Raw genomic sequence first — 23,717 nt, 5'->3', positions numbered from 1 at the left:
GAAATGAGAGGGAGTTAGGGAAGATGGTGGGAGGGACGAAGCGAGAGAACGGGAAAGGAAAATAAGAATGAGGTGTGGGAGGAAAGGAAGTGGGTGGGTGTGGGAGGAAGAAAAGCGGAAAAGAAACATTATGGACTGAGTGAGAGAGAAAGGGGTAGGAAGGAAATTGGGTAGCAAAGAATAATAGAAATAAATACCTTTTTTATCCAAACTGCTTTGCAATTTATTGAGTATGTGCTCAGATGCCGAACATACTTCATAGCTCAACTGATCAGCAAATGCTAAGCAAAATATTCCTCCCCGGGTATCCAGGAATGCTCTGTGCCAAAACAGTGATACCTGTGAAACAAAAATCGTGATGTACAAGTTTGGAGCGAACAAAGCATCATTTTCGTCATTAATTTGCTTCAAAATAAAACTAATACCAGTGATTTGTTGTCCAGCTAAGCCATCATGTTGCATTTGTACGTCTAAATATTTGTGACATTCGAAGACATTTTTATTTGATCCTGACAAAATATACAAAGTGTGTTCAATTGGTTATGTTGCCATGACAATCGAAAATACTAATTTGGTCAGGGGTTTATTTTAATACACATAATAGAACTTACAGCCTCAGCCGTCGTATGTTCTGTGCATAAAAGTACCTCTTCAACAGTTGGCAATGGAAGCGACGTATCCTCCATGTAGATTGACAGAACAAAACTCAGGATATTTTCTAAAAGCGTTAAAATAATAGATTCAATGGAAATAACCTTGAACTTATGTTAATTAGGGTATGTTTGTCGATTACATCAATGGAATTAGTGATTATATGCGTTTGTTATTTAGACAACTCACCATGTGAACAGATTACAAGATTTGGTTGGCCCGGTACGATAAAACGTTTCAGGGGTCTATTCAACAATGACCCTGAAAAATTAAATAACATATGTTAATATATATTTATTATGTATTGAAGTAATAATGGACAGTGAATCTATATTTCTTACTTACTTTCATCATTTGCTAAACACTCCAGGGTTTTCCCCAGATGTTCCACAGTGATATAGTCCCCCTGTGTAATAGCATCTTCAGACTCCAGTTTGTGTGTCCACAGCGCTTCAAGCTGGTCGGTCACGCTACACATAATAAAAACGACGTATTAATGCATATATGCATTTTATTAAACGTTTAATAGTGCCGTTGCGGGATCCTAATGTCATAAAAATGAATTATACATTTGTACCTTGATATTTGTTTCCCAGATTCAACTTGTGGCGTTTGAATCATGGAGGTACCAGCAGTGTCATCAACCTCCTCCAGTGGAAACAATCTCGGCGTCTTGTCCATAGGACTGTCTTCGTATTGTTCTATGTACTGCACATAAAAAGCATCTATGATGTCATCATTATTTAAATACGCATAGCACCAGTCCAACAGATTAATGTCTGAATCGAAACCGCATGCCATGAAAGCAGCTTTAGCGATTTTATCCGTCATGCCTTCTGCTATTAGATGTTTGATGGATGTATTTTTCATATCAGCGGACATGTATAAGCCACTGGGGCAGGATGGCGGTTGGTAAGTAGAAGATCTAGCAGGTGTATTTTGTATGTTGTTTGATTCGCGTAGTGCTTCACGCAGGTTTGTGATGCCACAATTCGTTCTCACACCCTCTAATAACACACACGTGGACGGATGGATGTCTTCATTGTTACGTAGTTTGGCAAGGTCACGTCGCAATTGGAAGATCTGCGTCATCGTGAAGTGATTCAATTCATAATAGCCTCTGCGTTTTCTGTTGATGTATTCTAACCACTGGTGGTGACATCTTTCCAGGAAATCGCATAACTTATACATGCTGTCCGCAGCATCTTCACTCCCGGTTATCATAGGATCAGAGGCACCAAAAAATACGTTAGTTGTTACTCGCTTCGCTGGTTGGCAATGTTGGATGACTTTCCAATCAATAAATGAAACACAGCCAGCACTACGTAGCTTTAGGTACGTTTCGGCCATCCGTATCACCAAGTCCATCAACTGTATTGACATAATAACAAGTTAACAACCATATGTGAAATACACTGCGATATTATGATTAGCTATCATATTTTATTCAGTGGTAGTCAGAAGTTTGGCGTTGTGTCAGTAACACAATTGGACGATTGAAAATCACACCTTTCATACTACTAACCGTTATATACCGCTCGACAATCTCCGAGTGTTCCTCTTCTCTGTGTGATATCAACATGAGTCTGCTCTGAATGTCCTTCAGATCATCTAAACTATACTCACGATTGATTGCATCTGCTTCATCCTGTTTTTGCTTTCTTTTCCCACGTTGTTGTAACACAGTAAGACGTATGGATGATTTCAAATCAAGCTGTGAGATATTTGTATACTACTTGATAATACATAGAATAAAATCGTATCCCAGGTTGTGTAGTTATTTGCATTTTGCCAATGAACTCGTTAAATTCAATACTACTCATTTCATCTTTAAATCGTTAATTTACAGGCTCGATACAAAACACCCAAAGATTAACTTTCTCTAGGGTAAGAATTGTAAATACACCATATTGTAAGATATCCAGGGTAATGCAAGAATACAAATTATCTTATAATCCTAATATTCCAATTTATTTACCTCATCGGCATTAGATTATATGTTACCGACGTTATCATCATCACATTCGATGGTACCCACCTTATAGTCGTCACATTCCAGATGGCCCACATGATAGACACCACGCCTATTGATGTTACAAGCTTGATTGAGTGAAGTTTCTTCATCTTCTCCGTGCGATTTTTGAAGCTTGATTAAATAGTCCAGGCTTTCCCCAGTTTCTTTCTGTGGATCAAAACCGTACATTTATAAACCGCCAACATGAATGCTAGGATAAATAAAAAAAGTAATTTTGCGGTATTTTTTACGGGGTATTTTCATCCTACCATATAAGGAATTGCGAATTCCAAATATGGAATTATTACGCGCGTAAGCGTCCTCTAATACTAAAAACAAACATGGCTGCCATAGAGGTTTGACCGGGCTCCACACAAAGCGTCGTTGATACTCAAGCATTGATACTGTCTGAGTGCATATTTTGAGGCGTTCTCGTAATAACCTCATATTATTTTACATCTAGCACTGAAAAAAATGGAATTTATCGTTCTGTAATAGCTTAGCTTGCACTGGTATGAACCATTTGTCTACATTCGTTAACGACATCATACATATTAACATTTCTCAAATTACAGTAAAACCTTTCACAGTATGCAGAAATAAAGTTGGTTGTTGACTGGATCATGAAGACAATTACGAAAGGGAAGAACAATGGGATCCAGTGGACACTCTGGACACATCTAGAGGATCTAGACTTTGCAGATGACCTGGCACTTCTCTCACACAACCACAAACAGATCAGGATAAAACAGCTCATCTGGACACAACGTCAATCAGCATGTGACTCAAGATCGGTAGAAAGAAGACCAAACTCTACAACACTACAAACAGTACACCAGTCACATTTGAAGGGGAATGAGTGAAGGAGACAGAGTCCTTTGTATACATAAGGATAAGGATGTTACAGACAGAATAGTGAAAGCAAGGGCAGCTTTAATCATGCTGAGGAATGTCTGGGCCTCCAGGTCAATACGTACAACTACAAAACTCCACATCTTCAACTCTAATGTCAAATCTGTACAGCTCTATGGATCTGAGACCTGGAGAACAACAACAGAAACACAGCACAGGATACAAACCTTCATTAACACTTGTCTTAGGAGGATTTTTAGAATCAAGTGGTCAGACAAGATCAGCAACCTGGAGCTGTGGGGAAGAGCAGGACAAGAACCAGTGGAAAGACAGATCCTCAAGAGAAAATGGTCCTGGATAGGACACACTCGCAGAAAGCCACCAACGAGCATCACACAGCAAGTCCTAACATGTAAACCACAGGGCAAGCGAAAGAGGGGAAAGCCTAAGAACAGCTGGAGAAGGGACACTGAGGCAGAGATGAGGAGCATTAGTAACAGCTGGCACGACCTGAAAAGGAAGTACAGTACAGTGGACAATGATCGGTGGCCTATGCTCTGACTGGGGCAAAGGGCTCAAGTAAGAAATAAAGTCAGCCCGTTCGTTTAATTTGTGTTCATGAATTACTGTAAATAAAAATGATGAACATATCTTACAAGTTTTTTTGGTAGTCTGGGATCTCTTGTTAATGTCTCCCACAGTTTGTTACATTGCTTCAGGAATTTGGTTGACCCATCACTAGAACTCAGATCAAATATCAATGGTGCATAGCCAGACACTGCTTGGTCAAGTACTCCAATTGTGTCCACCTCCATATCCCCTTCTCCGACCACACGCATGGACAGATCCAAAAACGCTTTCATGTCGTTAATACCTGGCGTAGATTATATATAAATAATTAGGAAAAAATGTAAAATTTGAGAAATTTGAAGAGCCATCAGAATAAAAACGAGTTACCTTTCATTTCTTTTTTCACCCAGTCGATTAACTTCTTTTGTTCTATGTAAACTTGTAAAGATTTACATCTTTCTTTTGTAAACCCGGACAACATTTTACCAGTCCTGTCAAGGTCCTCAGTAATCGACTTCAAAAGTTGATTTTTGAAATCCTTACCCTGTGAACAAAATATTGTTAACTGTGTTAGCTAAATTCAGTGAATACACATGAAACCCCACCCCTCCCTCTCTCTCTCCACGGAAAGTCTTATATTTACTATCAAGTACCCTCGCATGTACTTTATAACATTTTATTATGACATACTGGTTTATAAACTGACACTGTATGTACTTAAATACGGAAGTGAAGATCATACCTTTGTTGAAAGTAATTCAACAGATTTAAAGTCTCCTGTAAGGTCGTACGTTTCTTTTAAATTAAGCACTATACCGGCTGCCATGTATACAGAACTCACGTTGTAATAAATACGAATTTGACGCGTTCGTAGCTCGACCCACTGCCCAAGGTTTCCGTCAGCGATCATACTAAGCTCGGTCTGGATGTTTTCTACATTTCTGTCAAATTGATTAAACACTTTATCTATATCCGCAAGAGTGATGGTCCCCTTTTCAACATCTCTTTTGAGGTCAAATATCTTCTGCAGAGTTGGTGTCCAGATCGTTGTTTCAAGTTCCTTTATAGACAGACGTGGTTTACTGGTGACAACTTTCTGACGTACATTTAACAAGGTTTCGTTCCAGAAGTATATCATAATTCTGGAATGTTGGTATGTCTCCATGGTGGTTAGCATGGTCTTCTGTTCTTCTGTAAAGGGGTACATAGTGATCGCTGGACTATATGAATCAACGCTCGCATTAGAGTATTCATTAGGGTTGCATATATTCTTAAATTTGACTTCATTCTGTGAAAGTTTCAGCTTTTCCTTAATTTCGGTACCTTCATCTGGAAAGTGACAATAAATTGTCTTATTTGTTGTAAATTGCTCTATATAAAATGCAAGCTACAAATGATGCTATTGATGGTGATCGTTTTGTGAATAATAACCAACCTTGTTTCAAAATTGCTTGTGTCTTGTCATAAAATATGTGAACCAATTGTGACTCTGCTTTCCACGCACTATGTTCTTGCTGACGACATTTGAATAGTGTTTGCAGGTTGTCTGTTTTGTGGCAAATGAGGGAACAGAGGGTTTCAAACTCTGCTTCATTCTCTTTTAAACTCAGGAAATCACTTATTTTCATTTCGCCATCTACAAGTGCTGCAAGTGTGTCCTTGACAAGTGTTCTAGTAATATCAAGAAGTTGCCTTCCTTCCTCAATTAGATGTTTGTTATCCCATTCTTTTTCTCCTAGAACAAAGCAATTTATTATACAGAAAAATAGGTCAAACTACATTATGCAAGGTTCAAAATCAAGTGGTCACACAACATTTTTGATGGCTCCCTACCATTAGTTACTACATTATTTCATGAATGCATAAAACTAACCTGTCAGTTGTAAAATGTCTACCATTGGCTTCCACTGGAAAATATGTTTCAACAACTTGGAGTTTCTTGTGAATTGGTTTTCATGGGAGCCCATGCGTGGCCACGAACTCATCAGAATATGTGACAAAAGAATACCATATACATTTTTATCTGCTTGACTTTTATTCTTATACGTCCGAATAACGGTCTGCACCATATCTTCAATTCCACCTCCCTAATTACAAGTATTTATTACACGTGAGCGAGTAATGTGAATAGCAAATACAATGGCTTGTTTATGTTTCAGTTTACAAAGAAATGTATAAATCATTGTACTGATTTGTACTGTCTTTGTTATCCGTATTCTGATTTACTACTAGAATACAAGCTACTGCAATCTGACACATACCTTACAACATTTGTCAACAACACCAAATGCAGTCTGACGAATAACATCCTGCACACATTTGTGCAAACGGTGCTGTTCAGTGTGGCAAAAAAGGTTGATCTTTTGTTTATCGTCAAGCTATTGAAAAATAAATAAATAAATAAATAAATAAATAAATAAATAAATAAATAAATAAATAAATAAATAAATAAATAAATAAATAAATAAATAAATAAATAAATAAATAAATAAATAAATAAATAAATAAAACTACCATGTTTAGTCGGGTTTCCAGTACACTCTTGAGATAGGTAATCCAATTATCATTATAATCTCGTTCGACAAAAGATACATCAAAAAGTTTTGTCATAATCTGCAAATAAACAGACACATTTACTATTTAATCACACTATCGTACAGATCAGGTGGTCAGTTGCATGGCGTGATTGGATGGGTTATGCCCTCATTACTACAAAAAGTGTGTCTATTTAACGGCAAATAAAACATAATATGGTGGTTTAATTACTATATATGTGGCTTGAGCATGGTTTCAAGTGTTTTAATAAAAAAATAAGTTGTCAAATATGGTTGCGAATAGCATTTTTGAGCTTCGGTTTTTGATCGATGTTTTCGGTGTATACGGAAATCAATATATGATTTTCATGTTATGCGGACACCGAAGGCTCTGAAAATCATACAGAATGTAGATAAATACTACTTATTTACTACAGTGTGATTGTGGCAAGTTGCCTCCCGTTTTAGGCCGTTTCTAAGCGTGCAAAATGTCCTAATTAGTATTTATATACCACAAATTACACAATCAGGTGTCATGTGACCTACGAGTCAGGTCACTTTAAAGATGGCGATGTAAATACGGTTGTTGGATACGCTCGTGCTATCTTCACAGAAATTCCGTTTCCTTCTTGAATACTGGCGATAGTATTTTCCTGTCAAGAATTTTGACATGTGAATATATTTATTAACTTGTGTAATTTAGTAGTGTAGTTTAGCATCGGGACGTACGACAGGAATGGAAGATCTGGTCTAATACTGTCTGCAGTTCTCACGACAAGGATGATTATAAGGTGACGATGTCGTACTCGTTAATAACAATGCCTAAAACGCCGACCCAAAATGAAAACAATAGAAAAGTTTGCCACATCTCTCTATCAGGAAAAGAAAGAAAACTAAGAGGAAAGTGCAGACGGATGAATTAACTAATACCTCTGTAGAAAACTTTGTAAAGTAAAGTAAAGCTGAACTTAGCGGACGTGGGACAGATGTACGTGTTCAAACACTCACAACACGACGTAATCGGTAATGAGACAAAATACACTCCATTCAAAGAAGAGCGCCCTCACGTGCGAGTTCTCCTCTGGTGCAGATAAAGTAAGTTATTTAAAAAAAAAATTTCAAATCATTATGATAAACGTTATAGACCGCTGTCTTCAAAGCTGCTTAGTCAAGGTTATTTTAGGGGAATGTCTTATCACAACATTCACAAATCACCTAGACAGACACCTAGACAATAAGGGCAGGATATGCTCACACTTTCTGTACTATCGGAGCTATGTATGTGTCTAAATTTAATTTGTTCCAGGTATATTGGTGTTGGCTGGGATTTACTGAAATACAAACCTCAAATTCCCTGTTGAAGAATATGGCAACGTTTTCCCCAGAAACATCATTGCCTATTCGCGTTACTGTTAATACTTTAACCAGCCACTGACACATGGTACTTTGTACCAGATTAAGTGACTGCTGCGTTTTCTGGAAGTCCATATTTTGCAGGGAACACGCATTATGGTACATGGCGTATGTAGATGCAAACATTTGAAAGCAGGCTGTAACAACGCCAATGTCAGTGTTCATAACAGGAATCTCAACTAGGATATCCAGGGTAAGATTGGTACACTCTAGACATATGCTGACGTCATTTACATTCGGGTCATGCCTGCAACAAACAATATTATTCATATTATTATTCATTTGCATTGGAAGGGACTCTGTGTGTATCATAATTAACCACATGTTTAACATGCTTGTGACAAAAACATATGACAATTGTTATAAACACATCTGTAATGTCATTGATGTTGCCAGCGAATCTGATTGGTGAATGTAAAAAGAGCCTTCAGAAATATTTTACAATACCAGGCAATTGTTTGAATGTCACGGTTATGTCAATGGCGTATTTTTGTTGTGTATATTGCAAGTTTTGAAATATAAAACCTATTCTATTCTTGGGACATGGTTGTGTGACCGACCATCTTCCTAGCAGAATGTCATTATCTTGGTGTTAACTAGGTCAAGTGGTACACAAGCTTGATATACGCATGATTGCATCTGATAGTTAACGACTCTCAGCCAGTGGATTTAACCGTTAAATTTAGTCTGTGGCACACTCACCCAGGGTCGATCCATTCCGGTGTTCAATCATATTGTTGTTATGAATAACTTATTTTCTTTCAACAAAGTGCGCTAGACATACTCTATAAAGCAATACGTAAGTTTTTTTTTCTCATATGACTCTAATTTACAATTTCAAATACAAGATAAGAATAAAATCTTACTTGACATTAAAAGAAGACATTTCTTGCTCAGCTGCTGCATTAAGTATCTTCAGAACAACCTATGAATATAATAATGTCAACGTGCTTATGAATTTGTAGTGCATGATAGCATCCAATAATACTAGGGTAGGGTGGTGGGCAACCTTCCATGCGGCCATCAGAACAACCTACATTATATCCAAAACATAAGCAGACATGTCTCGCCTTCATCAATAGTAAACATCAAAATATCTTGGTACATGATTCATCTACATGTGATTCCAAATGTAATAACCAACCTAATTAGATTACCACCATGATATATAAAACTCAGATTTACCTTCAATTCATTCTCAGGGTTGGTGTGACTCTTCAGCAGACGATATAAAGTAACCATGGTAACATAACGCGGGAACTTTTTAGCCAACTGTGACAGTTCTACAATACTTGTTACAAGGTAGGCAAGTGTACGAGGAAGAAGGTGGTCTGCCCTAATGACATCATGTAGTCTATGTACTACTTCATATTTTTGTCTATGGGGATAATATAAATTACAGACATACTAAAAACATGTGAACAAGCAACACAGAATCCGGCTCACGATCATGAAAAAGCGCTTCTGTATTAGACACGTAATTCAAAATAAGGTGTAATAGTTTATGCGCGTTTAAAATGATTAAATGGGAACATGTAAGCCAAATTCTGACGTCACACAAATCACATACATATATGCCAAATTCTGATGGCTGTTCTTGTTGTTATTGCTTTCAGGGATAAGTTCCTGACCACCACCAATGATAAACGTCTTGATGCAAGAAATAGATATTATTTTATGAACATATAAACATGCAACACTGGATTCGAACTCGTGACCGAACACAGCGTGGGCAAGCTTAAATAGGTTTCGATTGTATACAGCGCCACCAGTGGCTGTTGCCGGCTCCATGCGTCTAGAGATCACATGATTATGGAGCTTTCATGCATGCATCATTTAAACTGGCCAATACACGAGGATTATTCGCATTGTTCATGTTTGATTGTTCAAGATTACCCAAAGTACAGGATGTGATTACAAAACCATCTTTACTAATAATTGAATACATATCGATGATGTGGCAATGGGAGTTGAAATAAATAACAAGTGTTAATGTGGTTCGAATATTCAGCTAGCATTGAACTTTCAATTTTACCAAAGAAATATTGTTGGTTGGAAATATTATTGTTTATGAAGTACTGATATTTGTGTCTGTATGTTCCACTGAATTTGCATTGCATTTTTGAGCATTTTCACTTGCTTCTCATGAACCATAAAACAGATTCCAATTAAACATTGTATACAAATGCCCCGTTTAGTTTTTATTTGGAATCAGTGCATATTAATTACCTAATTGGCATATTAATTAACCAATTATTAGCATTTTAACCTTTTCTCGTGTACTATTCAACAGGTTTCAATAGAACTTGATACATAGATGCTCTTAGATAATAATGAGTTTATTAGTTTTTGGTTGACTTCCTGTGCTTATTAATTAGTTAATTTGCATAATAATAATCACTTGTTTCAACAAAAAACAACTGTAAGTGGTATTAGTACTGGGTATATACATAAATCACTAAAAGTAACTTGTGTTGCATCAATTGCAATTACAGACATGCATTATGAATGACGAGCTTTACATAATACATACAATGGGATGTTTAAAAAATCATATAACACAGAGTTAAGAAATCACTGTTTTTCCCTATGAGTTAATCTTGATGGACATATTGAATCATGTACATTAATGCCACAAATAAATCACGATTTTCCACCACTAAATAACTGTTTCAATAAACCATACTACTAACCGTGCCGTTGCACACTTTAAGGCATTGTCGATTTCCAATCCTTCTATGCCATACCATTTAACTTTGTCATGACGTGGATGGTGATGCTGAGTAGCTTTGGTGAATGGCTGACTATCATTGCGAAGAAAGTGTAGAAGTGTAACACCACACAGCCACATCAAATGTCCATCCCCTAATGTTGAAGACATTGATCTTTTCTTAAAGAGCCTAATCAGAGCTAAGGTGAGATTGCTGTTTAAAAATAGAACATGATATTTAAGTAATGAACATGACATATTGCAAATATACAAATAACTTTGTTATTTAGGATTTGTTATTTACCCCCTGTTGCATTTGACATAGTTGGCAAGAGTTTGACTACTGGCATAATAATACTGTGTGTGTCCTTAAGCTTTTTTGATGATCTGTTACTTTCTTCAGTGAAGATGCAACATTCCAATGAGATTTAGTGCTATCATATGAAAATAGGTATGAACATTATACCATTATGACATATACATTATTTTTGCAAGCCAACGTTTTGTGGTTTATGTCAAATTGAGGTTTAGTTTTATGTTTATAATTTCTGATTGTATGTGACCTCTAGGCTTATCATTTCAGTATGACAGAGTTGCAGAGTTAGAGCAACAGGTGGAGCCCCCTAAGTCTGCTGTTTAGGAACTTGGAACCGAAGCAGCAATGCTAGATGCAGAGGCTACACTGTGCAACTAGCAAATTATGCTCGCCAAGACATTAGAGGTAGAAGAGATGTGCTGCACACATTAAGAATATTGAGATGGGAACAATCGGCCACAGTGACAGCAGCGTTTCATTGCATACATATGAACTGAAAAGGAAAGTCACATCACGCGCCTATTTGAATGTCTAAGTGGCAATATCCAACACCTAAAAGATCGGACACCTCAGTTGTAACAAATTAAAACCTTCTAATAGTAGCGGTGTGTCAAGTAAAATATATTTGGAGGTTCAGTATTTAATTTGTTGAACATTGTTCAGAGAAATTAGGGTAGAAAAACATTCATATACCATTACATCACAATATATCTAGTTATCCATTATTTCTTGCCAAAAGAAAAATAAACAGTTGTCCAAATTGCAGGGGAAGACGTGGAGAAGACAGTCCAAGAATGGTCTCCATCATGGACATGGTTTCATGGATTGATATTTTAGAAACGTCATATAGCTGCTTTTTTCCACAGAAATTTAGGTGGTGCAAATACAACCAAATGGAATAAAGCATCAACATGAGCATGAATACAGAACGATCTTTGGGATAGATGCAGTGGTTTTTGTGATACTAGAAAGGTCTTGGCACAGATAAATGCGTTTGTCAAGGAGAGAAATAATAGGATGCCCTATTAAAATTGTTCATGACTTTAATAAAACTACACACTCATCCCATAGAAACCCGTGACGTTACTCATGCTTCAGTCAGGACCCAGTGTTTCTAAATTACGTCCTTGATGATTAAATTGCAGATCACCATGAAAGAATATCCTCAGCATTAGAAACTGTATTTAAGTCAGTGTTTTAGACCGATAAAACATTGCCCGTTGGCACCAGTATTATTAGTCATAACATACATTATTGTTCTTCTTATTCGCTTAATGTTATTGGAAATTAAGAGAACGGTAGAGAGCATCAATCATGTTAACTCTTCTTCATTTTCCCTGCATTTCCCCTCATGTGCAAATTTGAATATCGAACTGCCATTACATTTTTAATTAGATCCACCATTTCTGCAGCGCAGTGCAGTATGAGAGTATAGACAAATAACCAAACAACCCTGATTAGTGAGATATGAAACTTTTCATCACCTATTCCCTATTTTCATTGCAAGAATTCACAAAATAGTTTATAGCCTGCATTTTCTTTCAGTACTTTGGGCAAAACTAGTCAATTTCGTTGAGTAAAAATTGACTCACATTTTGTCTGTTGGCTCAACAATAGGGAATCATTTCCAGAATTATTTGAGAGAAAAAACCAGAAAATTTTGACGAGAAAGTCTGGTGGTGAGAAGTTATCTTATCATCAATAAATCGTGTAGCATACCTTTTCAACACTTGACTTTTGAAATGATTGTGGATTAATGTCTCGTATGCATCAATATGCCACGTGTCTCCATGAAGTTGTTCTGGCTGCATGATGAGCTGTGCAAACAATACGTCTAACATATCTGGGTGTATGTCAAGTTTCTCGTGATAGACTACGTACAGAATTGTTGATGCTGAGACCAGTCGAAGCACTGGTGTACCTTTGAATGTGTTCGTTTGAAAACTCCGTATTCTCGGAATAAAATGACGAAGAATGGCCTAAACGATAACAGAAATTGAACAGTTATACTAATAAGAGAGGTAGGAAGAACAAACACGATTCTACTTATATTACTAAACTATCAAGAACTCTAAGAAATGTCAATGCCATTCAATAGTTATTAATTAAAAATGAACACAGAACGACATGCGTCGTTTCCTGGATCGTTGGAATGACGTTATTTTGTAATTGATCGTTATATTATTAGCTTTCGATACAATTGACGACGACATGTCAATTATTTGTATAAAATACTTCTTTAGAAAACGCAGGAAAAGCGTTAGAATGTGGCTGCATTGGGTCGAAAATACAGCCCACTAGTTTATGGTGCTCCCAGGGCCATGTTTTCAGGACCAACATCCCTTGGTATGTACACTGCTTCTTTCGAAAAATGTATACCTATTTTGCCATTGGATTCTATATACTATATATGCAGTGGTTACGTGATTATATTTAATTTTTTAATACGATACCAATCACATAGACTTTTGTGTTTCTTTTTTCAAGAAAATAAAATAGTATAAATAAAATAGTATAAATGGCTAAAGCCTGGTTACCGCGAAATAAAGAGACCTGTGACCTTTGCAAGGGTTGCCTTGCTATTAATATAAATGAGCATTTTGATGACGTCACACATTTAATGGGCGGAGCATACACTACGTATAAGTCGTGGCCGTGAATAGTGGGCAAGCGATCGCTAGCACGCCGACAAAATACAACCTTCACTGTCGTATCACCGAGAACTCGTGAATACATTTGTAATGTATGTTGGGGCAGAGATATAAAAATTGGACAACCACTGAAGGTGGCCAGAAGACGCTTGCCTGTCAATAAATTGAGTTTCCTGTCGGTGATTTTAGAGACCAACACTCACACAAACATCGGACCTTAGGAGTAAACATCGACGACCGCTTGGTATTCTCAAAGAGATGTATAGCCCAGTATCCTAGTAGTCTTGGAATGCCATCATAACACATCTCGAAGAATAATGTGAAGTACATGCTTCCGATATTTCAGTTTCGTCGCAGTTTCTAATAAACTATCGAGAAGAATCTAACTCCAATTTTGACCTTAACGCTGATTGGTGGAATATTAATGACCTTGTCAATCATTGCATCACGCACTGAACCCGAACCGGTGACTATCATCACCGGTGTCGCGAGAGGGCGTCTACAAGGGTCATAAGTCGGTAACCCGACTTTCGCCATTTACCCACTCCCATAATATTTGATTTTATTGAAAAAGAATTAAAAAAATAAACAAAAGACTGTATGCAAGTCTACCAATTACAAATCTCTTCATGTGCTTTGCGAGTGAATGCATTAACCTGCTGTGTTGATTGACAATGTTGATGTGCCCCCTTCGAATAGAAGATGGTACGAAATATGGGGATAATAATAAACGCGGCTGGTTTCATGTTTACTCATGCGTTGTTCCTGTGTAGACCTGCGGCATATGTACCTAGTAAAATTTGCATTGTGTTGGAACAAACTAGCACAGAAAATCTGATACACGCATGCGTAGCTGATACACGCCTTGATTATTACAATAGCCTAGTCTATGGTCCACTGGTTTCAAATTTACAAATGCTACTCATTCAAGGCCCTACTGTGCGGTTCAGTAAAATAAGAAATAACGTAATTAATTTTACACTAACTTCCTGTTAAGCAAAGAATAATTTTCAAAACTTTGATATAACTTATAAAACTATCCATACCTCTTTCAAATCAAATCCTTCAGGAGCCCAGTTGTTAGATACGTTAAGTGACAGTTGACGAACGTGCTCTATTGCGTTCTCGGCGGAACCTTTCACTGAGTTTCCATCGACGAAACCTTCCCACTTTGGCAACATGGCTAACGTTGCCTTCATTTTGTTTTCGAGTACTTTTCCTGATCCTAAGGTTTTGAGAAATTTTCCAAGCATCGATTTTTTTTCTGGATATATTACATCGTCATATTGATTCCAGGTTCCTGAAATAATAAACGTCTGTGTTTGAAACATTGATGAAAATCATTAAATGTTCGGAAATTATTCTGAATAAAAATTGGACATACATAGTTTCCATGTGGATATGTATTCAGTCAGAAACGAACTACGCCCTCAAACATTATTACTATCCTCGAATATGAATAGCGCCGTAAGTGTTGACTATTGTTTGTAATTTCGGTTGGGCTCTCCTGTCATCAAATCATTTCATGCAATAGTTTTGAATTTTTATTTTGTTTTCAGGAACATATTACACTCTAACCGGTAAGGCATTTAATTCTGACTGTTTTGTGAAAAGAACGTACGTTATTCATAATTTCAGGTAGTATATTCAAGCAGGGAGTCGTCACCTGCTCATGCGTCAGATGGCCATAGCGTGTCATTATTTATAAACAAGCGTCTACCCATGAGCCTTTGTGTTGTTATCGTCGCTTGGGACTCAATTCCCGCACATGCGCAGATGACGACCCTCGCGCTTTAAATGATCGAAGTGTTACTGAAACTGCGGTTCAATATTAACCAATATGCGAAACTGATGAAACATTATCAATTTAATATTTTTATCCAGTAAACGTGTGCACTTGTGATTGTCAACCCTTACGGAAGTAGAATAATACACATTGTAGTTGAATAAACACATATATAACAATGTTTTCTGTCACCGTAACGCCCTGGGTTATAGCGTGTCGTAATTGTTCGGTATTTTACAGGGTATTTTCATCCTACCATATAAGGAAATGCGAATTCCAAATATGGAATGATTACGCACGTGAGCGTCCTCAAATAATAAAAACAAACACGGTTGCCACCAGGGTTTGACAGGACACCACACAAATTCGTTGAATCTGTTCTAAACGTTTTGCATTTCGGTATTCCCATGATACATTCCTGGGAGAAAACAAATCCGCGTCGGTCAATACTCCATTGTACTGTCTTGGTGCCTACTTTGCAGTATCCTCGTAATAACCTCATACTATTGTATATATAGGTACCTATTTTAGGTAAACAAGGACCCTTACATTTCATATTATCTGCATTACGAGTGTACGCTTACTTTGTACTTGACACTTGTCCTCTGGAACATTCAGTTTCCTTTTACCACAAACAAACTCTGGCAATCTTTCCATTTTGTCTTCGTTGTCGTAGTTCTTCACAACACAATAATAATATTCGAAATTCCATCTATCAATGTACCGGGGTTTCACGTGCAAGTGACCTTTGAAAAGGTCATGTTTTCCAAATGGTCTGTAAAACGAATGACTTGAAATTGTGAAATGTATGCTTTGTTCACTGTATGATAAGTTTGTGACCCAAGAATCTGAAAATAAGCTTTTTATAATTAGTAAAAGTACATCTAGAAATATTACACACCAGACAATTGTAGAATGCACTTGTATGTGTCTGTAACTGAATTACTTCAGGATAGGGTCACTAAACCCGAGAATTTGAACACATTGTAAAATTTGGAAAAGTTTACCTCTTTTTCTGTTGTCTCATCACAACGCATGCGTTGTTATATCCTCCCAACTGACTAACATTGCAGCAGATTATAACCTTGTCTCTGCTGTCGTTATAGTTGAATTCAGGTGACGTCAGCACATGAAATAGAACTTCCATTGTTTCCGGGGTTGATGGGAATTTTTGTTGAAGCATTGAAGTCGCCGTTTGGGGTCTAGAATGAATATTGGATTTTATAATGAAGCATTTGTCAAATATCCATAGTTGATATATCCAATTAGAACATACTAAATCAAACAAATCACAGAAAAGATCATAATGTCCTGTAAAGTGTTACATTCTGCATGAAATAGAAAAAAAATTGGTTTATATATCTATATCAGGTTAACAAATAACTGTATATAATCGTTAATTAAAATAATTGAAACTACAAGGTATATCTGAAACGTTATGTCTATGAAGTTGTGAATAGCAGCCATTTTGTCAATATGAGAATAATTTCGCTATTGATTTATGTGATGGTGATGGCTGGTGACATATAGTAAACATTTTAAATATCGTGAATGATGGCGTATTCTTCGTGATTATGAACTATTACTGGCTTTTAGAATTGATGAAACTGCATTAAAAATTAGCACATTTTTGTGTAACGTTTCCCATTCTGCTATTCAACCATCACCAGGGTACACATTGCAAACAGAATTGTGTATCAAGGCGCAAGGACTATATGTTCTCAAGAAAGTAATCCCCTTTATTTTGAAAAAAAAACTGTTTGTGTACTATAATGTCGAATATATTTATCGAATAATGAAACAAGCATCATATTTGTGATTGAAATTTTAGCAAAAATAAAACTGTTTTGATATAAGGCACGACTGACACATTTCCCTAGTGCTCAACTGGACAACCCACTCTTTATCTTTTTATAATGTTGGGTATTCGACTGCTCACTGCTTTTCGTTCGGTTTGCCCCAAAATAGACGACGGCAGGTGGTGTCATGACAATTTTATATTATTATTACTAATACGAATTCAATATTCGATAGCGATACCTGGATGTCTTCGACGCTATACTTTCTGGGATTGATACTGAGGAAGATCCCATTTGAAGACCATCATCCGCTACGCCACCCAACGCCGGAAGCGGTTTTTTTCCATCCATGGCAAGTTATAGTGACATCAAGCTGGTAAAATATATAATGTAGGACAATAATATTGAGTTGGGAAACAAACCGGGCGCATGTTGTTTAGGTATTTAACACTGTGGAAGTACCGAGCCAAGGGTCTATATATAAACTGCCCCTAGCAATCGATTCATATTGTACAGAGGGCAATGACTGAGGTCACATGACTCATTAAAGAACGGATTGCAGTACGCTGTGTATCAACGCATTCCCTCTATCAAGGTAAAAGGTTATTTTATCAATAGAACGTAGCATCGCAAACTCTACTGAGCTAGTCAATCCGTCGAAGTTGTGATATGTATCTAAAGCGTCATGAAGTCCGTGGATGGCAATAATATTGTTACTAAAAAAAAAAGTTACGCCAGCTTAAGTTATGCCTGGTCATTAAAAATACACTTTGTTCTCGTAAAACTCACTCGTTTGATGCAAGCTGCATGTTTTGAGAGTAGCAACGTATAAAATCCAAAATAACTACCTAAACCATATATTGTGAGTACATGTACTTGAATGTAAATACAGTCGATTGACAGTGCCAAAGCACCCGTTGCGAATGATTGTCTGTGCTGTGATTGTCATAATATCCACACGACAAAATTAGATAATTATAATTCGTAATAACGTTATACAATATGCATGTAAACCATTAAACAAGACGAAGGCATAAACTCACATTTACTAGTGACACGACACTGTTTATGGGTTAATTTACCCCCACCTACGTTATAACGAGAGTATGGCAACATCGATCGATAGTTTTTAGTTGTGTGTTCAGTTGCCCACGGCAATCGTTTTAAACTGGCCAGGCCCACAAAATGTGAAGATTTAAAAACATTGTTACATTTTATATTAAAAGTACATGCAGGTGTAAATGAGTCAATGGAATACTCACCCCAGGGTACAATGGACTTATTTTTCTCAGTGTGTCGGCGACACACTCACCCAGGGTATAATCAATTCAGCTCACCCATGGAATCTGTGGCACACTAACCAAGGGTACGGTGCATTTGGTCTTCTGCAATAAGTCGGTGGCACTTTCCCCCAAGGCACAATGATGGGTTTGACCCAAAGTAGGATATGAAGTCAGGTTTACCGGCAATAGTCGCCAAAATAACACACTTTGTTTAGTTTGATCAGAAAGCACAGAATTACCGAACACTGTATTGTACAACCAGAGGTAGATTGATCTATGGACTATGTTACTGAACACTATCGGCTGTGTACAAGAATCATAAACCATTCCACCCTGCAAGCACAAGCTGTTTGTCATACCCGTCATTAAAAAAAAACAATCGCTTCTAACACTTAGCATTGTAATGCCTTGCAACCCACCTTAATTATTTCAAAGATAGATAGTTTTCCATCATTCTTCTATAAGGTCTATAGCGATAACTTGTGTCGTGACTTGTCCAGTGATGCTGAACTAAGTTATGTTGCCAGGAGGATATACTGAATGCAATACCACGTCGTGCAGGTGATCAGGTGACTTTAAACAAAAGATAGTAACTATGGTTACGGCTACTTACACCGCCACCAAAGCACTATATTAAATGTCTGTCTCTTGATAGTGTTGATGACATATTATGATTACAACAGAATTTAAATATAACTTTCTTAGCTGCTGTAATTATACTTGCCACCTATAGATCTGGTATTGTAATTCCTTCGAGGTGTTGCTGTGAAAGTTCTATTCGGTTAGTTCTTGGATACCTCGACTGTAAGCTACGCCTTTACCACATTATTATTATATGACTTCCTTGAAGCCAAGACAAAGACGTGTAACGTAATAGTTAATCTTAGAACCCGCTACACAGAGCACTGACCTGGCTATAGTTGAATTAATGTGTTCGAAATTTCGAAAATCGACTATTTTAATGTTAAAAATCCAGTAGCACTGAATTATCGCCTATTGGAACTATAGTGTTGGTACAGTGTGACAACCACCACAATGCCACACTGCTTAATTTCGATTTAGCTAGCAAACCGATTGATTTCACAAACAGAAGTGTTTCCATCACTATGCCAATCAATATCGAATATAAAAATACCATGATTTATAAGATCGTGCGATGATTGTTTCAGTTTGTATATAAATGTTGTTTTCCCTCAGCGTATAAGATACTCCAAAAGGGATTTCCCCTTGTTTGCCCCAGTAATGTAGTGCTCAACAGTGAGGTCAAAGTTCAAATAAGGCGTAAACAGGGTATATTGTTGGTAATAATAATAATTGAAACTGTCTGGACTAAATAAATTTGATAATACTTCAATCAATCTTTGTATATATTTGGTGTGAGCCAGCAGGGATGTAGACAAAAGGTCAATTTTCAGAAATTTGTATTGACATTGCAAACTATTGTACCTGTTTGTTTTATCAGAATAGCTCTGTAGTCTACACGTGAATATCTGCAGATTTTCAGGCGGCTTTCCGGTTTGAAAATAGTGCTCTGATAGTACATTGTATCTTTATTAACATTTAAATCAACCCCAAGCGAGAGAATTTTTTTAATGTAACACAAATCAAAAGAAAAACATTACAAGAAAATCGAATAGAAACAAAACTGAAAGAAAGAAAACAAGAGGGTTTTCTGTATTTTTCCCATACCTTTACTGATATACTAGGCTACATGAATATTACATATCCTGTTGCATGTAAACCACGTGGGTGCCATCAACAACCTAAATCTCCTAATACAAATAACAAAGGTGTATAATTATTGACGTTGGCGATTTATGCCAAGTAATTAATAGGACACAATAGATAAACGACTTTTATTTAGTAAAATGTCCTTGGTGTATTTTCATATAACTATATATATATTTCCATGCACAATTTGAGAGAAAATGAATTTTGAAAAATAAACATATAATATCATGGATTTATGAAATGCATCATCACTTGCATGTATTATTGTAACACTCGCCATACAGTGTGAGATTAATTTACAAAGCCTCCAGTTTTTGATCAGTTCTGGTTTTTCGATTTTCAAATTAAATGTTCCTACTTGGCTTCATTTTATAACAACCATATATGATCGTATTATTTTTTTGTTTCCTCAGTTGAAAGTTCCCATCTTGCACATACTCGCACATTGCACTGGGTTCGACTTTTGATTATTGGAATTATCATACCCGGTCCCCAATATAACTTCATGATAACAACAACAACAACCAAAGTACATACACTGTAGATTAAAAAAATTGACAAAATTAGTCGGAGAATGATAAATGAATCCAAAGTATTCAACCAAAGGGTGGTAGTTGAATGGTAGTCTGTTTAATTTCAACACCTCGTTGAAGCTGTGTTTGTGTTTTCCATGGTTCCAATAAATAATAATACAAATGCAAATTACATGTGATGAAATTAAAATGTAATGTATTGTTTAAATCAAAACAGCTTGTACTTGAAGGGTGGAATGATTTATGATTCTTATACACAGTGGATAGTGTTCAGTAACACAGACCATGGATCAATCTACCTCTGGGTGTACAATACAAAGGTTGATACTGATACAACTAAACGAATTGTGCTATATCGAAAACCATCGATATCGTAGTGGGACAGTGGGACAGTGGGACAGTGGACAGAGTTCACATTCCATCTTCAGTACGAGGTTACCCATATATGAGTTAGTGTGGCTCCGACTCAATAGGGGCCAACATTTTGGGCGAGTGTGCCACAGACTGGGGGGTCACGTTCATTGTACCCTGGGTGAGTGGAATAGGTATACAACTAGACAGGATTAATGGCCGCTTCTATTATGGCATTTTAAAACAGAAAATTGGTGCAAGAAATTGCTGAAATCGGTTAAAAGTTGTCAAACTTGATAATTTTAAGCGAAAAGGTGAAACCATGTTTGACAGCCATACTTACAATCACGTGTATATTCAAGACTGACATTTGTTCTTAAAAGTGCCAGGATAACTCAAAATTTACAAATGAGTAATTCCCTGCATTAAACAATATGTTAGGCCAGGATATTTGTCAGGATATTTGTAGATGCCTTTTTTACTTTGAATCTAAAATCACAATGTGCTTGTCAAAATAGTGTAATTATGTTGCTAGAACAAGTGATACGTTACTTTGAAAATACTTTTTGACATATCTTATGTAGTATTACAAACAATTGTAACAAATTCTGATATTGCTAATAACTTTGATAATCAATTACTGTATTTTTCTAAAAACCTTTACCCTATGTACCATGCATTAAAGGCGAAAACTCAATTGTTTATAACGAGAACAAATTTTCAATTTGAATTTTCACCAAATTAAAAGTGTCAATTATTTGTAATAAGATTAAGATTAATAACAATATATGATGTTTATTATCATCTCATGTCACCAAGGGAAATGTTCACCATAGAACCCGGAGCAAAAATGAAATATTCAAAAACATTTAGGGACTTTTGTTTTTTCAAATAATTGTCATAAATATACTTCAAATCGTCCAAATTGAAGGGCAAATGTAAGAATTTGCCATATTAAAAATGTTAAAACGTAATTATATATTGGTTAGGAATACAATGTATGGTAATACATTGCAATTACCTCATAACAAAAGGGAGTTAGCCTGTTTAATACAGATAACTAGGGGTTGGTGGGGTGTGCTAAATAACTAAGCTTGTACATGGCAAACCATGCTTATATAGCATGGTACGTCACACTACTACTTCACGTGGATATAAGGAATGCTAATAGTCAGGATCTCAAACAGCGGCCTTCACAAAAATAAACGATAACACATAGAAACTATGAGACATTTAACGTTCTGGTGTCCCCTGAAATTTGAAACTGATCGGAACAAGGTTAAAGTAATATGCAATGTTCTTAAATCGGTTAGTTAAAGACATTAAAGACATTAAAGAAAGGGGTAATGGGTAAACTAATCAAATGATCCGTCAAATGATTTTTTGAATATCATCTGTATCATTTAACACACACATTCGATCATTTAATACACTACCTGTAATTATTATTAACGTTGGAAAAAAAAAAAAAAAACGTCAAAATCAAATACCGGGCTGGTTATTTATCGGCATGTATTTTGTACAATATTATTCTAAACATTTCTAAACCCAAAGACAATACAATAGATAAGTACATAGTAATAGTAAAACAAATTTCAGCGGGATGTTCAACATTGAAGCCACGAAAGAATTTTAAATTGGTTGGACATTTAAGTCAGTGACTGCATGTTGGAAAGATGCAATGAACATGCGTAAATATTATGACTTTGAAAACTAAACAATATAATATCAGCTGATTGCCACACGTGGTTACGTTTTACATGAAACAAGTGTTTGATTTATTAAACCATCTGAGTATAGGGCCTTTTTTTCATTTCATTCCCATTGTTCGAAGCATGGTCTTTATTTCTAATAGGAGCTTTTTTGGCAACAGTTAAAGTAGCTAGTCTGTTTTTGTTCGTTGTACTAGGAAAATTGATCAGTTACACATGCAAACTGTAACAACACACAACCTGCGATGTTGCTGAAGAAAAAAACAAACATTTAAGAGTTGTCCTATTCGTGACAAATACTCGTACTCGGCCGCTATCATTAACGATTAGACCTATGCCTTAAAGCAGTCCGTTGATTTACGACAGTGGCCTACTTAATTATACGCTAACTTTGCGTTTTATTAAATCTACACATCTTTCTGAACCAACTTACAATGTACTCTGGTACATGTCCACTTAAATTTGCATAGCGGTTATAGTGATTAGACATCTGAACTTTATATATCACCAAAATCCTGTATGAAGTATTGTTTTTTGGCGCTGTACAATTAGTTAAATGTTAAACACTCTATTGAAAATGAAAGTTTCAGATTTTTCATGTAATTGTCAATGATTGGTTTTTTAGGAAATGTTGATTGCAATGTGTTCCACATACGAGCTGCTGCTCACGTGAAATCACGTGTTCCGAGCCTGGAATGTGTAACAAGCATTTAGCTGAAATCGAGAAGGCGATGTATCGATTTTATTTGTAATTTTGAAATTAACTTTGTGTTCAACTGAAAGCCAGGGTAAATTTTCGTGTTTTTTTTTT

The 23,717-nt window shown here is 36.3% G+C and overlaps 1 protein-coding gene across 1 annotated transcript; it reads right to left on the bottom strand.

Annotated features, from left to right (window-relative positions):
- Positions 1-1,352: 1,352 nt before the first annotated feature.
- On the bottom strand, positions 1,353-17,665 carry LOC144351305 (E3 ubiquitin-protein ligase rnf213-alpha-like). The gene is made up of 20 exons (XM_085503913.1): positions 17,538-17,665; positions 16,505-16,699; positions 16,082-16,272; positions 14,758-15,011; positions 12,780-13,039; positions 10,728-10,958; positions 9,220-9,412; positions 8,901-8,959; positions 7,966-8,281; positions 6,602-6,700; positions 6,349-6,465; positions 5,961-6,174; positions 5,523-5,822; positions 4,830-5,416; positions 4,475-4,631; positions 4,174-4,391; positions 2,690-2,833; positions 2,177-2,365; positions 1,403-2,022; positions 1,353-1,359 (listed from the first exon to the last, which is right to left on the bottom strand). The coding sequence occupies exons 1-20, from the start codon at positions 17,645-17,647 to the stop codon at positions 1,353-1,355; spliced, it is 4,461 nt and encodes a 1,486-aa protein (XP_085360039.1). The 5' UTR covers positions 17,648-17,665.
- Positions 17,666-23,717: the final 6,052 nt, after the last annotated feature.

Source organism: Saccoglossus kowalevskii, chromosome 9 (genome assembly GCF_978046115.1).
Source record: "Saccoglossus kowalevskii chromosome 9, keSacKowa6.1, whole genome shotgun sequence".
Taxonomy (NCBI): domain Eukaryota; kingdom Metazoa; phylum Hemichordata; class Enteropneusta; family Harrimaniidae; genus Saccoglossus; species Saccoglossus kowalevskii.
The sequence above is the reverse complement of the archived record's forward strand: the minus strand, read 5'-3'. Positions and strand labels throughout refer to the sequence as shown.